Source organism: Engystomops pustulosus, chromosome 10, assembly GCF_040894005.1.
Source record: "Engystomops pustulosus chromosome 10, aEngPut4.maternal, whole genome shotgun sequence".
Taxonomy (NCBI): Eukaryota; Metazoa; Chordata; class Amphibia; order Anura; family Leptodactylidae; genus Engystomops; species Engystomops pustulosus.
Window position 1 is genome coordinate 74,133,029 of NC_092420.1, and position 16,786 is coordinate 74,149,814.

The 16,786-nt window shown below is 43.1% G+C and overlaps 1 protein-coding gene across 1 annotated transcript in view; it reads right to left on the reverse strand.

The window, feature by feature from the left end:
- The window catches only part of ACBD6 (acyl-CoA binding domain containing 6), a 42,189-nt gene that overhangs the window by 1,473 nt on the left and 23,930 nt on the right, over window positions 1-16,786 (reverse strand). Inside the window, exons 5-7 of the mRNA XM_072126621.1 lie at window positions 14,583-14,688; window positions 12,641-12,730; window positions 1,803-1,833 (exon numbers count right to left, since the gene is read on the reverse strand). Coding sequence (XP_071982722.1) covers window positions 1,803-1,833; window positions 12,641-12,730; window positions 14,583-14,688 — 227 coding nt within the window. The remainder of the gene's footprint in view (window positions 1-1,802; window positions 1,834-12,640; window positions 12,731-14,582; window positions 14,689-16,786) is intronic.

The window sequence follows — 16,786 nt, forward strand, 5'->3', positions numbered from 1 at the left end:
ATGCATCCACTTAGAGAATCCCGGATTGCCGTTCTTTTCAGAGTGATGACAGGAGAGATGTATATCGCCTCCTCCCTGCACCAGATGGGGACTGGTCCCATCCCAACCTCTCCCACCAATACAAGACGCCTGATTTCCACTGGGAGATGTGGAAAATGGTATTTTATACCCCTATTGCAGGGCATCTCCAGAACGGGAGGCAGCGACCAGGAGGGAGGGGAGCAGGAGGCTGACCTTGTACCAGCACAAGCCAGAAAGATGGATTTACAACCTTTTATGGGGTTCCTGACCTTTGTTATTACCACTTGCTGTCAGGGAGAAGATAACTCAAGGGAAAGGATCTGCCCCTGCACATAAAGAGTTTAGGGACAGGCAGATGTTACTGTGAGGTGAGGGTTACACTGTATTCTACTTCTTAGGATCAGGCGGTGTAATGCATGTTGTATGTTGCAGTGTGGCAATAAAAAGGCATTACAAGAACTTGGGCCATGTTCACACAATGGTTTTTGATCTGGGTCAAAAGACGTTGGGTTTTCAGAAATTTAATTTGCCCAAATGAACATCTGAACACAGACCCAATTTGTTAGAACAAACCATGCCTACTACATATAAAACACTACAGGCTGATCCACCTTTGATCTAATGTCCTTAAAACAAGTAAAAATGAGGCTCAATATTGTGTATGGCCTTTCCACCACACCTCGGCTCCTGATGAGGTTGTGGATGGTCTCCTCAGGGATCTCGTCCCAGACCTGGACTAAAGCATCCGCCAACTCCCGGACAGTCTGTGGTGCAGTCCATTGGTGAGAGGAGCAAGACATGATGTCCCAGATGTGCTCAAACAGATTCCGTTATGGAGAACGAGCGGCCAGTTCCTTGCAAAAACTGCTGACGCTCCAGACACATGAGGTCTAGCATTGTCCTGCATTAGGAGGAACCCGGCACCAGCATATGGTCTCACAAGGGGTCGGAGGATCTCATCTCGGTTCCCAATGGCAGCCAGGCTACCTCTGGCCATCCCACACCATTACTGACCCACTGGCAAACTGGTCATGCCGAAGGATGCTGTAGGCAACAGGTCGCTCTCCGCGGTGTCTCCAGACTCTGTCACATGTGCTCCGTGTGAACCTGCTGTCATCTGTGAAGAGCACAGGCGCCAGTGATGAACTTACCAATCCTGGTGTTCTCTGGCAAATCCCAAGCTATCTGCACGGTGTTGGGCAGTGAGCACAAACCCATCGGTGGATGTTCAGCTTTCATTCCATCCTCATGGAGTCTGTTTCTAACCATTTGTGCGGACACATGCACATTTGTGGCTGCTGGAGGTGATTTTGCAGGGTTCTGGCAGTGCTCCACCTTGCAAAAAGGCGTAGGTAGCGGTCCTGCAGCCCTCCTACGGCCTCCTCCATGTCTCCTGGTGTACTGACCTGTCTTCTGGTAGCGCCTCCAACCTCTGGACACTACGCTGACAGACACAGCAAACCTTCTGGCCACAACTCGTCATGCTGGAGGAGCTGCACCACCTGACACACTTGTGTGGGTTGCACAAATGTAAAAGCACCACCAAAATTGACTAAAACATCGTCCAGAAAGTATTAGTACTGAGAAGTGGTCTGTGATCCCCACCTGCAGACCCACTCCTTTATTGAACGTGTGTTTCCAATTGCCTGTGAAATTGATTGACAATCAGTGTTGCTTCCTAAGTGCACAGTTTGATTCCACAGAAGTTTGATTATATATATATATATTATATATACACACACAAATACATTTATATTGTGATAAAGGGAAATCTCACTTACCATAATGCAACGGAGTCTGTCCTTCAGCATCCTGAAATTAAAAATAAAAAATTGATCAGTTTCTAGAAACCTACATATACTTGTGTAAATGGATTGGCAGGTCTCCTAAAGATCCCTATAAGTGTCCCCTAGCTCCAGCGAGTATTGATAACCCGTCACATTGTACACCGGGAAGGCAGTAATGTATTCTGAGCGGCCAAACATGTGACTGATGGATGGGGAAGCCACAGCCACTTCATATAATATCACACAGAAAGGACATCAGATACAAAGTGCCCCTCTCCAACCCAAACTATATTCTAAAGATGCAAAGATCATCCACACTTGGAATGGTTCTGGAAAGGAGGCAAAATCTACCAGCAAAATCATCATGATATACCAGGGACACTTACTCATAGATCCAAGCACTGGGACTGTGGTAATCTTCTAATATTTGTTATCCTTGGCCTCCTTCCATCTAAAATAATATAATAAGTATGCTAATGAGCTTGAAAGGCTCTGGTTTGGGTTTCCAGAGACCCTCAGTGTTGTAGCTTCACAGGCTGTTACAATGAGCAGAGCAGGTCGCCCCTCTGCACTTCCTGCTGCTGCTATATTACACGAGCAGCTCTTCAGGTTCATTAGCATAAATTATAAAAGCTGATATAAGAAGGAAGGCGGCCATGGATTGGATCTATGAGCAAGTGTCCCTGGTTTATAATTTCCTTTAACATCTCCTCTTTTGTACTTTCTTGATCCCACTTGGACCATGTGTGGTGCTATATATTTTACATGGCCCACCTCTATTATCCCAATATCCAACACTACATGCACCATCTTTCCTCACTACACACTTCCTCCAACATTTGGTTAACCCATACCATGTTATGGGGACTCTCTGATCAACGTTCCCAAGGCACCTGCTATCACACACTTTGGGTCTGATCCTGCACAGACGAGGATGTCCATGGAGCCAAGTGTACATGTGGTGGGGTTGAGGGGTAAGTTTTTAGTTTTATAACCTGCATGCTGTTCTTTTTGCAAAAGGTTGACCATAAATTGAGGAATAAGAACATAGACCTGAACAAGAATGTGAATGAATGTGACAAAGGTGACGGACTGCAGACCACCCAGTAGCGCAGTGGTTAAATTAAAGTGACAGCGCCCTTAATGGGTCATCCCCAGGAGAATGAATACAGAGGTTAATGAATACAAAAGAAACACAAAGCTGCCGAGTGTTTCAGAATTTCCACCTGACCCTGGCAGAGGGATGGAGAGAATAGGGGGACAGATGATGCGGGTGGGAGGATGGGCAGGGAGACTCGTGCCAGCCCTTAAACAAGCATCTGAGGCCGGCCACGCGCTCCTGATTGGATTAACATCTTAGCTCCCAACAGATGAGTGGTTTGTCTGATGGGATCACGGGAGGTAACAAAGGTCTTCTCCCATCACTTACAGTCTGTGTGGCTTGGGGAGAACAACTAAACAGCCAAAAAAAAAAAAAAATTCCCTACAGCCAAAGACCAAGCAGAGGATGGGAGGGATGAGGCCTCAGTCTCCATCAATCCTTCCCCCAGGTCCATCACTACACTAAGGATGAGTGAAGTAAATAAAGTAAGATTTACGAGGACTTCTGTCCGCTTCCAGTCAGTAGCTTTTATATATAGATCACAACTATATTAAAAAAAATATAGAGTCTAAGAAAAAAAGCGGATTGTGTATTTTCCGGTAATAGACCATGTCAGTAGGCTGGAGGTAAAGGCATGTAACGTTATTAGACCGTTCTTCACAAAACCGCAGGAGTATTCTACAAAAGACAAATACAAGCAGTAATTCACCAGGAAAACTTACTTATACGTCGTATGAGATCATAATGGAGACTACTGCATCGGTGCCGCTAATGCTTTAACGCAATTTAAAGGCAATGTATCGGGAATGTGGAGACGGAGAGGCGAAGGCACGATGCTCTGACTGGGCCCATTCAATGGTACAAAACTCAATAGTTTTTTTTTTTTTGCAGAATTTTTTTTTTATAAAACATTGAACAGCTAGCCGATGTGTCACAGGGACATAGAGCATACAATGCAGACATTCACAACCATGACTTAAAGGGTCTCTACCACTCCCCCAAGCGCTATATTCTGCTGGCATCACAATGTAGAGAAGTGCACTGCCATTTAAAATATACCTTTATTATTTATGTTTATTTTGCAGTCTCAGAAATTCCCACTTTAATCCATATGCAAATAAGGCAGTTGGTGCAGGACCTTAGCACCCGGAGCTCTCCTATTCCTGCCTGGACAACAACTTCTCCTTTAGATAAAGTAGGAGATTTGTATAAGGAGAAGTACAGGGTGACAATAGAAGAGGAAGGCAATTTGAGCAAAAATCGCTGTGCGCTGGGTGCATTAAATGCTTCATTAGCATATGGATTAAAGTGGGAGTATCTTGAAAACGGCAGACTGGAGAGAAATAATGATGGTATGTTAGATATCACAGTGCACTTCTCTACAACATGCTGCCAGCAAATTAAAACGCTTGAAACACCCTGCGATCAGGCGTGAGTACAAGTGCACATCTAGTATTCATATTCTTGCATGCGCATCGGATACTTTCCGTAGCGAATCTTCACTACACAGATGTAAAAGTTGCTGCAGACTGAGTGGAACAATGTTATCTATAGGAAGTTACACTGTAGAGAAGTTGTCCAGAGAACAAAAGGATTGGGCATGCGGAAATCCGACCGCTGATCCGTCTTCACCTGCTACACATTACATAGGAGTTATTTTCTATATCTCTATGTATGGAGTGACAATGCACATAATAAAAACAGATTTTAATATTAACTAGAACAGTCCAAACTCCATATTGAGGCTCATTTAGACAGTGAATGGACGGGAAGCAATAGAGAATCTGCTGGTCATAGTCCTCATCTCCAAAACCAGGACACAGAATGGGGACACGCAGAAGATGGAAGGAGGGGACAGGTGGGACCTGCACACAGCAGACTGCAGCTTTCATAAATACATACAGAAATAATTAAAATCTAAGGGGTTTAGAAGGGTTAATCTGCTTTGTATAATCTGAAGCATAAAGCCAGCACAATCGCAGCTCAGGACCGGCTGTGCCATATCAGAGGCGGGAGCACCACTGCTAGGAGGGGGTGCGGGTGTGGATTAACAGATCCTGGAGAAAGGCAGAGAGGCCTATTAGGGCCAAATATTAAGGAAGAGATTGTTCTACAAGTCACCTGCTGCATGGTACACAGTGCTATAGATAGAGAGGATAAAACTAGTGGGATACTTAGATGCACATTGGAGCGAGCAGCGTCCCACCTCCTCCCCGTTTCTTCTCGGTAGAGGTTTGAGGGGTCAGAATAACTTTCATCCTGTGGAAGCGGAGAGTGCTCAGCCGGTGCTGATGGAATCATGGAAATTGGATTGCACCCATTTACCATGCTGGAGTAAAGCAGTGTATTTATCCTATTACCAGGGACATTGCAGGAGCAGTTCCATTACCCCCCTCCCCAGCCGCCACAGCTGAGTGCTGAGCCCCTGCAAACCTGTCACAACCACTAAGGAGCACACAGCAGAGCCAAGGTCTAGGTATCAGAGCCGCCACAGTGTTAGGTATTACAGTAAAGAAACAGAAAACCCGCTTTATATTTAGTAGGTGAAAGTCGTGGGGTATTCAGTGTAATCTTCTAGGTGGGGAAGTAATGTCTGGTCAAATGCTGCAAATCCACTACAAGAAATTTGTGAATACGTTTGGCTTAATTGTCAGTGTTTTGGATAGAGAAAAATAACAGATTTTTTTGGTTTTAACCAGAACATGTCAAAAGTGGTATAAATATGACAGCTTCTTCAGGATGTGAATGCAGGGGGACCATCCTAAAAATACTGATTAGGCTAAGACACCTCCACCCTCTGCTCCTATATGGACCAATCGTCAGCAGGGGGCAGGTCTCAGACTACCAAAGTATAGAAATGTAGTCAGACAAAATGGAAAGATTTGTAAATCTTCTATTTTGGGGCCACTACTAGTTTTGGTTGCATAGAGAACTATCCAAGGTGCTGAAGATCCAAAAACAATGCAAAGCATTTTAACCAACCGACATGAAATTTTTTGTAAAGTTGTTACAATGACATCACCAATGAAGCTTCCGACAGAATGACAGCAAACGGAGATCTTAGAAATTTACAAAAACAATTTTCCAGTAAACTTTCTGTATTAAATTCATAACTTTTCATTTTACAAACATCAACTATTTACAAAAAGTTAACAACCCCTCAGGCAGCGCGTGTCTGTAGAAGGCCAATATGAGCGATCACATACCCACACAGCACACTATGAAGTGTGCTACAAAGTTATCTCCTAAAGAATACATGGAAAAAATCCTGATCCCTTCCTACAAAACTGGAGACACAAAAGTACAAGACAGGAAGGCTAATGGCATCATACAACTCACCCACAGGACATAAGATCAGTACTATGACTTTACACAGTCACTAGTCTACCATTTTGCATTTTGTTGAGTTTTTGTACAGTCGGAGTATGTGGAGGGCAATATTTGCATATTTATTATAATTAAATTAACTAGGCACCAAACTTTTAGGCAGAAACTTTGACCATAATTTCTGTTGTAAGACCAAAGACCACAAAGCTAGAAGTCTGGATTCGACATGCTTGGGGGTCACAATGCAATACCCCATGGCGTGTACAATAATGAAGGAGAATGTTGGATGTCTGACAGCATTGCAGCCAAGCCCCAGCCGTACAGCCCTTATGAACATGGCAAACATGAAGGACATTCTACCAATTCCCCCAGCATTGCACTTATATTAATTGCATCCACTGCACCTAATAGTAAAATTTGGTACCAGGTTTGAAAGGAGTATGAATTCCCCTGTATCACATAGAACCAAGTTTTATTTGTAAGTTTTGGTGAAAGTAACGTTTTTTGAATATTGTAATGTTCATCATGTGTCTACTGGATGTCAATATAGACAAACTTTTTTTACATGAATTATTATTGAATGTGAACAAAATCATCAACAGGTTTTACTTAATTTTTGTATCTGACCTAAGGGGACTAGTATTTTAATGTCTTTTCTAGCATTCCCTTTTCTATGTGAAATATCACCAGTTACCTATAAAAAAATTCCCAAAGATCAGGCAAATATCTCATGTGCAAGTGAGGTGAGAAGAGTCATGAGTCAAATTTACAGAAATAGGCTGCATCATATTAAAGATAAGAATCTCATCTTTCAGATCAGATCAGGCTTATGGTTCTGTGAGCTACAGAACTGGACATCTTTATCCGCAGCTTGTTTTCCTAACTATGTCTTTGGCTGTCTGTATCTGTTTTTTTTTTTTTTTTTTTTTTTAACTCCCAGAACAACAAGCCTGATATAATCTGAAAGCGGAGGAGATTCTCAGCATGCTTGTAGGTACTATAGAACAGAAGAGAGAAGAGTCTGAAGTGACACTTCCCCTGCAAACACTAAACTTTACTCATCTCATGTAAAATGAGGTAAGAAGAGTCATATTTGTCCAACTTTGGTGGAAATTATTTCGCAGGTAAACTGGTGTGAGATATCTCTTAAAAGAGAAAAGTCCAATACTTCAGATGTCCTCATCATCAAGAACCATGATGTACAGGTAAAGACAATTTTATATTAGAGAATCAAGATAGAGGCATCTTAAAGGAAACCTACCACTTGTAGTGGCAGGTTTCTGATGGAAATACCGGGCACCAGCTCAGGGTGAGCTGGTGCCGGAGCTTATTTTTGTTAGCGTTTTAAACCGCAGTATCGCGGTTTAAAAACACTTTTTAAACTTTATAGCCGGCGCTATATATAGGTACGCGCTCGGTGCTTACCGTGCGCGCGGCTACATAGGAAGTGAATGAGAGCCGCGCGCATGGTAAGCGCCGAGCGCGTACCTCCCTGCGCCGGCTATAAAGTTTAAAAAGTGTTTTAAACCGCGATACCGCAGTTTAAAACACTAACAAAAATAAGCTCCGGCACCAGCTCACCCTGAGCTGGTGCCCGGTATTTCCATCAGAAACCTGCCACTACAAGTGGTAGGTTTCCTTTAAGTTACTCTCCCCTCCAGCCTATAAGTTAATCAAAGGAAAATGTGTTGAGAAGAGCGCACTTTTTGCCTGATATACGATTTTTATTGGGTAAACTGCTGAGATTTGACAGAAATGGGGGGTATACTAGAAATTATATCTCCTACCTGATGGGGGCTGGTAGATTAGGTGTGTAAAATCAGATGACAGGTTTCCTTTAAATGCTGCAACTGTAAAAATTCCCATTATGACAAAGTCACATTTTTGATATGTATTTTAGGTGGCAACATGAGCAGTAAACCTAAATGCAACCAGTAGTCACTCCACTTCAGATACAGAACTGCAAAATACCTTGAAATTTCTTATAGGAACGAATCCAAGGAAGCAAAATGTTAAACACTGTGTATAGAGAATGTGCCGGCAGAGTAAACGTCCCCTTAACCAGCAGTTGTGATACAGGACGGAAGAATAATTGTAGAGCTTTCTGTGTACTACATGTAATAACAGTATCTGCCTCCGCTGGGATTTGGAAATATAAAAAGCAAAGACAAGACGTTTTAAGAGGCTCACAGGGAGAGTCACGGTGCATGTTTTGCTATCGGCCGCTAATCCTCTCTGAGAGTTTCCTAATCTGCCTTGTGAGATGTCAGAATTGAGCATGAAAAGGGAGCACAAGATGCCGCAATGGTTATTGGAGTGAGGGTCTGTGCTAAAAGGATCAGGAGGTGCTGGTGGAGGGGGCTGCGGATGGATAAAGCTGGAGGTCTAATCAAATCAGATGGGAAAGCTGCAGACTGAGTGGTAACCTTGCCAATCACAGAGGGATGGAAACATGCCTGTGCACACTAATCCCAGGGTGTCCTTCACCCCACCCGCATCATAAGGCAACCCCCAAAACACAAGCTAACCTTCCAGGAAGGAACCACCGGGGCGGCTAAATGATAAAAGTTTTAGTGCTTTGTAGAAATATTAGGGAACCCGTCAGTAGTATTCAGGCCTGGAGACCACCATCAAACCGTTATCCAGGACCATGTAAGGATCTGAGATCAATTTATGTATTTTTCACTTCCCCATAGACTTCTATAGGCAGACCAGAGCTGCAAACACGTGCAGGAATAGGACCACGGGCAGTTGCCTCATATTCCGGGCCGTGTGTATGAGCCCATAGAAATACATAGGTGTTATTGATATGACAATACACGTCCAAAAACATTCATGTATACGAGAGCCAAGTGCAGCAAGACACTCCAGGAGTATAAGATGTCCCTGTGCATGGAATAGTACAGAAGAATATTACTGGGGCTGCCAGAAAATAAAAGGTGCAATGAAAAGGAGCCGTATGTTTTTATTATTTTTAACATAGGACATATAATCCTCAGTAACACCTATAAAACACCTATATTAGATGTGAGATGCTAATGCTGTGTAATAGGAGCCTTGCGTTTAAAAAAATAATAAATTCTTTAGTGATTTCCAAAGATTCTCCAAGTCTAAAATGTCAAACCGCGACCCACTAGATGCAAGCGCTGCCCGTGTGATCATGTGGTGTATGTGATAGCCTGTATATCATACACAGACAGATGCTGCACAGCTATGACACCTGTCACACAGGCAGAGTATTAGAAGCCGGGCCTGGGGTGACTGGTTACACCTGTAGGTCAGGCTGGAGATGGTCCAGATGGGCGGTGGAGCTGGGTCCTTAGGGAGAGATATTTATGGTTATTGATCTGCGGTGAGAGCAGTCAGGAGGGGGGGGACTCTGCCCTCAATTAACTTATGAATCTGAATCCAATACAGCCGGAGCTCTGACCTCGTGCCTCCCTCTGCCTGTGCTCATTACTGTTACCAGGACCTCTCTACCCCCCTCCCGGACATAATCTGTGCAGCAGACTGGGATCCTGACTGATAGCGGGCCGCTGGCATCACTCACTCACTGCCAATAACAATTGACCAAACCGCCATGACATCACTTTTATAAAAGTCAACTTCATCGGGAATTAAGGGGAAACCAACAATTGAGGGAATTTATTACTGAGCAGCAAAACAAAAAGCATCAGCTAAAGTGTCCATCTAAAACAAAGGCATTTACATAGAGACATCAGCTACAGTCTTGGATGTGATTTCTACGACTAATACTTATAGAGCGCTAAGGAGTAGCAACCCGGGTTTCCTAAGCAGGTGAAGTCACCCATCTCCCCTGTTGGAAACCAAATGCCCAAGACTTCTCTTCCCAACATCTACCACCATGCGAGGATGATTTATGATGGAATTGAAATGAATAACAATTCTAAAAGTCCCAGAAACGTTAGACAAACCGTAGATCGGAGTGGAGTCCATGATCTTGGACCAGCAGCACTTGACGGTCTCCTACACAACCTTGGAAGCCGCGTCCCATTGACATGTATGGGGGATCTTGGACAATCAAAAGGATGAAGGACCTCTGCATAACACTGGAATTGGAGCCCCATTAACTCCAATGGATTTTTGGTTAAAACCTTTTTTCCATGATCCCTTGTACATTGGGTGTTAAGCCTACATAGATCTACAAACAATCCATGTCCAAATCCACAGGTAACACCCATGTGGATGTGCTGTAATGGGTGGATTTAATGTAATATTTAATTTGCCATAAAAAAGGGGGGCAAAATTCTCCATAATACAAGCAATCACCATCTTGTCAATCTGGTCACCATTATGGCTAAACAACAACATATAAGGAGCAGGGAAATCTAAGACCTCAGAATGTCTCGACTGCAGGTTGTTGTCAGTAATGAGATGGATTTGGCAATGGATTGAGCGCTCAATAATAATGTTGTTTGTGAGAATCTCTCCCCGTGGAGACGCTCACTCTGCTATTTATTATCTCTGGATTGTCTTCCTCTGAAAGCTTTGAGAAGACCCCCACCCCGATGCTTATTTCATCCCTGCCCCCCTCCACACAAGCTATTTATAACCAATTTTACCAACCTTGTCTCATATCAGGGGTTCCCTGCAAGCTACTTAGTGTGGGGGTGACCTCTAAAGATGAGCCGACAGGTTAATTCCCATCCCCCTTTCTCCAAAAAATTTCAAGGTATGATGGAAAAAGGTCCGGGAAGAAACATAACAAAGCACTTAGGACTTGGACTGAAAACGATAAGAATCCCTTAGCCAGCAGAGCACCTAATCAGATCCTTTGTACCCAATACCTGTATCCCACCGGCACATCAGACAATCAATAGCCTAAGTGAATTTACTTGTAGGGTCCGGGCAGTTTTCTATGGTTTTATACAAACACAAAATAAAATTAAAGCCAAACCAGTCTATCTATAATCCTGCATCATGTCACTAGGCTTCCTGAAAGTCATGCCTTAACATCAAGCAAAGTAGCCAAAAGGGGCAATGTTTTCCGTATCCCATCCTGGGAAATATATTTGCATTTTTCCCAAAATCCCCCGATGGAGCGTCAATGGCTGCAAGTCTCCACACACCTGCAAGGCAGCCTTAAAAGTCTCCGTATGGAAATATTTTACGCCATAAAACCATCACCAGAATGGTGCAGGTTTTGGAACAATTTTGGAAACTGATGGGAGATAAATATAGTTAATGTGAATAAACCCCTTTGGCAAAAAAGTGCCATTTTTGACTTTGGGCGCTATTTTAACATCTTGAAAAATGTAAAAACAAACTAAATAAATAAAATCAATAAAAAGTTATCAGAAGGTCGTACAGTCCTAAAAACCGTTGCATTGAAAACTTAAGGTCGCAAAAAAAAAAAAAAAAGTATACACCAAAGTATAAAACCGTTATTAGTGGCAAAAGATGGCAAAATTACAAAAAAAAAAAAAAAAATTCTACACAAGTTTTTAATTTTAGGATGTATGAAAACATAAAAAACCTATACAAATGTTATCCCCGTGATCGCACCGACCCAAAGAATAAAGTAGACATGTAATTTGTGGTGCACAGTGAAAGCCGTAAATTCCAAGCCCAAAAGAAAACCCTGCAAATACGTTTTTTTTCACCAATTTCACTGCATTTTTAATTTTTTTCCCCCACTTCCCAGTACACGTCATGGAAGAATAAATACCATCACTATGAAGTGCAATTTGTTACGCAAAAAAACAAGCCGTCACAGAGCTCTTTACGTGTAAAAGGAAAAAAAAAAAAGTTAGATTTTTGATTGTGGTGAGTAAAATAACAAAAACAAAAAAGAGCAAGGTCCTTAAAGGGTTAAAACACAATCATGGCACCACTTTTTTTTTATTTCTATAAAACCTTAAAAGTAGTATTTTATGATTAAAGAACTGAGCGATACGATTTCAGTTTTTAATATTTTATTAATTTAAAAATTTTTTAACTTTTTCTTAGACTCTCTAGGGTACAATGAGCCCTAGCTCATTGTAACGAATCTACCGAAACCATGCAGACTCGGGTCTGACGAAGACTTGCATGTCATGGCAACAGTTTTCCCATGCGCAGTGGGCAAGCAAGTTAACACCCGCGATCCGTGCAAGCACCGACCACAGGTGTTAGCAATATGCAGCCAAGCCCATCTCTTTATAAAGAGGTCTCAGCCAGAGGAGTCCTCTGCGTACACCCTTCATAGCTCTCCAGCAGATATATCCGTCACAGAGTTTGAAGGGGTTAAGCATATTCCTAGTTATTGTGGAGACAAATCTAGAGAATCGCAGGCCTGATTCTCCAGTTAAAAGTGCAGATTTAATAAAGACAAAATACAGATGATCAGTTTTGTTGATCTTATTGGTTTGTTCTCTGTCTGGGTTAGGATTTGGATCCTTACCTGCATATTTATATGAGCGTTGTGAAACAAGAGGAGGGACACCAGTTCTGTGCGTCCTCTATCACATGCCCAGTGCAGGAGGCTGCGACCCTGCAAACAGAAAAAGAAAGGTATCCTTACTAGAACTTTAAAGTTTCAAGTGATATATTAAATTTGTTAGAAGTGCTATAATAATCTCAAAAAAAGGGTAAACGGTCACCAGTTTTACCCCATTACTACTAGCTTCCTCTGTTAGGCTATCAAATGCCCTTTCTAAAATTTTCCCTTATGTGAAATCTCCCCTAAAGACATGCAAAATGGAGCATTGAAAAGCCATATTTTACCGGAGAGGAGTCAAGTTGTTTAAAGGCTGTAGTCCCATCAGATGCCCCCATCTTAGGTTCTGGAGTAACTACAGGTTTTGGGTGTCATATTAAAAAATGAAAACTCATCTTTATGACTGCATCCGACTTGCAGTTGGCCAGGCTATACGCTACAGGGGGGCTGGCTAGGCTATACTTGAGTATATATACGGTACAACAATCCACAATTGATCCTCCCCGTGCCTGTAAAGCTCCCCAGTCCGTTGGTAAAGTTGTCTCACCATCTATGCATATTCATGATCTTGTTGCTGCACCTTCAGCTTCCTGACTGACAAGGGGTTGTGCTTTCTCTTCGGCTCTGCTACATCATTCATCACTTATTCAGGTAATGTGCATAGATGGGGAGTAAACTTTACGAATGGACTGAGGAGCTTTACAGGCATGGGGGGGGGGGGGGGGGGGAGGGGGAATAATATAGGGATAGTTTTACTGATGTACAATAGCTGTTTTCAAAGATATGTTTAGCAAGTCCGGGTTAGTACCTTATATGGCTGGTTTCCTTGTTGCTGGCCGTATCTTTATAAGGTTACAATACTGCCTGCATTCAGAAAAATGTTCTTATATCTTCGTTCAGCATCCAGCCAAGGAGGTTGGGTTAACGTCCCAGCAGTCAAGTAGGCACCGCCCCTCACGGTCATACGGTCACCAACCATACCTCATCTCCAACTACCAGCACCAGGCTCTGCCTCCATGCCCCCCCCTTCTAGTACAAATATCCCCAAATGCAAAGCGTGCCTCGACAGGCACACTGCACTCGCATGGGAATTTGTACAAGAAAGGGGCCAGAAAGGAGGAGTGAACGAGGAGCAAAGAGGCAGATGGAGATAATGAGGTGTAGTTGGGTGACCACGCGGCCGTGAGGGGCGGTGCATGTTTGACTGCTGGGACGATAACCCACCCCCCTGACTGGTTCCCGAACATAGATATAATTTCATTTTTCTGGATGCAGGCAGCATTGGAACCTTATAAAGACAAGACCAGCAACAATGAAACGGCCATATATTACATAAATACTTGAACCAACACCTTATTATTGATACTTACAGTAACAAGAGTTATCCATGAGCCCCTCACTTCTCCATTATTGTGAATACCAGCAGTTATAGTTTATATATCCCAGGTATGTAGTGTTACCAAGTGATTAAAAGTCTACATGTACAAGAACAGTCCAGGGCAACTTCTAGGAACTAGATTAAAGAGGAAGATCATCTCCCATGCCTGAACGAGCCCCAAGTATTCCTGAAAATTACTACATACCACAAAATGTATTTCATAGATAAAATATGCAGATAAAAGGGGGCTTAATATCCAAGACTAGATCATATCATAAACACTATAGGGAGCTTCACATAGGAGGGTTAGGGCAACGTAGCCGCTCTCTGTGCACATTAATTCCCCACGTCTCAGGCTATGAATTGATAATTTCATCTCTTATTCAAATAGCAACATATTTAGGAGTCACTGACGATGGAAAACATGCAGCCTGACAGCACATTGCTGGATACAGCTGGGTGTGTGAAGTCTAAAGATTGTACATGTGTGATTCAGAGAATAAAAGGACTATATATAAATTTGCACACCTCATCATCTGCCGCATTCACATCAATGGTTCCCAGAGCCAAAGCTTGAGATATTCGTAAAATGTCATTTTCTCTGCAATAGTCAAAAATATCTTTATCTTCATCCCTTCAAAAAAGAAAAAACAAAACAAAACAAAACCACTTTCATTAGTCTGTATGCTTAAGAGAATAAAAGAAAAAAAAATTACAACCCAACAGAAATAATAAATGAACTGTAGAGTTGTGCCATGATGAATGATGGGAGCCGCCACTCAGCTAGGAAGGAAATGACCAAATACTTTAGTAGATTTAACATTCAGGATGTTTGGACATAGTAATATTTATTGTTAGTCCAGAACAGGAACTGGTGAGCAGATTGTACATAGTGTCCTATCTGCAGGAAGCATGTTATAGAGCAGGAGGAGCTGAGCAGACTGTACACAGTGTCCTATCTGCAGGCAGCATGTTATAGAGCAGGACGAGCTGAGCAGACTGTACACAGTGTCCTATCTGCAGGCAGCATGTTATAGAGCAGGACGAGCTGAGCAGACTGTACACAGTGTCCTATCTGCAGGCAGCATGTTATAGAGCAGGACGAGCTGAGCAGACTGTACACAGTGTCCTATCTGCAGGCAGCATGTTATAGAGCAGGACGAGCTGAGCAGACTGTACACAGTGTCCTATCTGCAGGCAGCATGTTATAGAGCAGGACGAGCTGAGCAGACTGTACACAGTGTCCTATCTGCAGGCAGCATGTTATAGAGCAGGAGGAGCTGAGATAGAACACTATGTGAGATCTGCAGGTAGCATATATTCTAGTTCACTCAAAAAAAATTAAAACTTGTGATGCACCTTTTTCCAAGACAATCATAAAACTTATCTATGGGATAATACACATGGTATACAACATATTCATATTAAAAAATCTCCACTGAGCACATGGCATCTGAAAAGATAGTGGCCATCTAAGATGAATTGTGAACCACTGAAAAAGTACTTGTACAGATGAAGCATTATGTGTGCACAATGCGGTCACATTAGATTTGTAACATTTGCAAGGTTGTCCCAGAAGGTTGTCCCTCACCAATCTCTAGACCTCCACATCAAGAAGATCTTCCAATTCTGCTTGCCCATGACAAACCTATGGTGCTTATGGAAACAGCTGAACACTAAGGACCCCAATTCTAGTGACCAGTGAAGGACCCAACAACGGGGATGTCCTCTTCCTGGACTAAAACCAATTCAAATATCATGGACGAATAATGAAGTGCAACAAGTAAATCCCAGTTGCATGGAAAGATATTTTTGGTGATGGGTTTCTGGTGAAGTGGAAAGGAAATGTAAAAGGTCCCAACAACTTCTTCCTTTCCTCCCGGGACGTGGAGTCACATCACCTGTAATTATTTCCAGTCTTTAATCAGCGGATGCTCGATGCCTCTCAGGGGCCGAGAGAAGGAAAACCTCATTAAGAGCAGCGTCCACGGCCTCCGTAGCGCGGCGAGCTTTTAATTGCTTAGTGTGATTAGGCGATGGTGCGAGAGCGATCATTTTCATAAGAATGGGGGAATGCGGAACGATGGGGGGGGCTGTGGTCCCCAGGGTGTGCGACGCGCGCACACCCTACACTCATGCAATTATTCACACCAGCTGAGCTGCTCCATGGCTGCCTGATCACAGGGCTGAACACATTGCAGGAGGTGGCGAGACTGGGTCTTAGGGGACGGAGGGGCACACACTTACCCAGCGCGTGCCAGTATGTTAAATAGGAAGGAGATCTGCCAGGACATCAAATTGCTACAAGTGTCTGCATCCTGCAAGTCTGCTATACACATGGGACCCTTCTAGGTCCATTATGGGTGGTAATGCACATATATGGGAGACATTGAAGTACTGCTGCAACATAGCTGACACTTAGGCTTAATAGGTTTTGCTTGAGAATTGATAAAAGGTTAATGGACTCCAAAATCCCTACGTTGCTGTGCGCATCCTCCAGAAAGCACATGTATGCTCTGCTCCGAAGCCAATATGCATTCTGCTAGTCTGTGCACATCTCCTTTTTAAAAGCTAAAGCTGACTGCCTGACCACACGGACTGACCTGTGATACTTCATGCCAAAACAGTCCATTTATCTGGCAGAGCAACTAATCAATTGCAGAGCCCATCAATCATCCGTGGTGGAACTAGTCGGGCCTGAGCGGAGAGGAGAGGACAGATGGCTGCCCGAG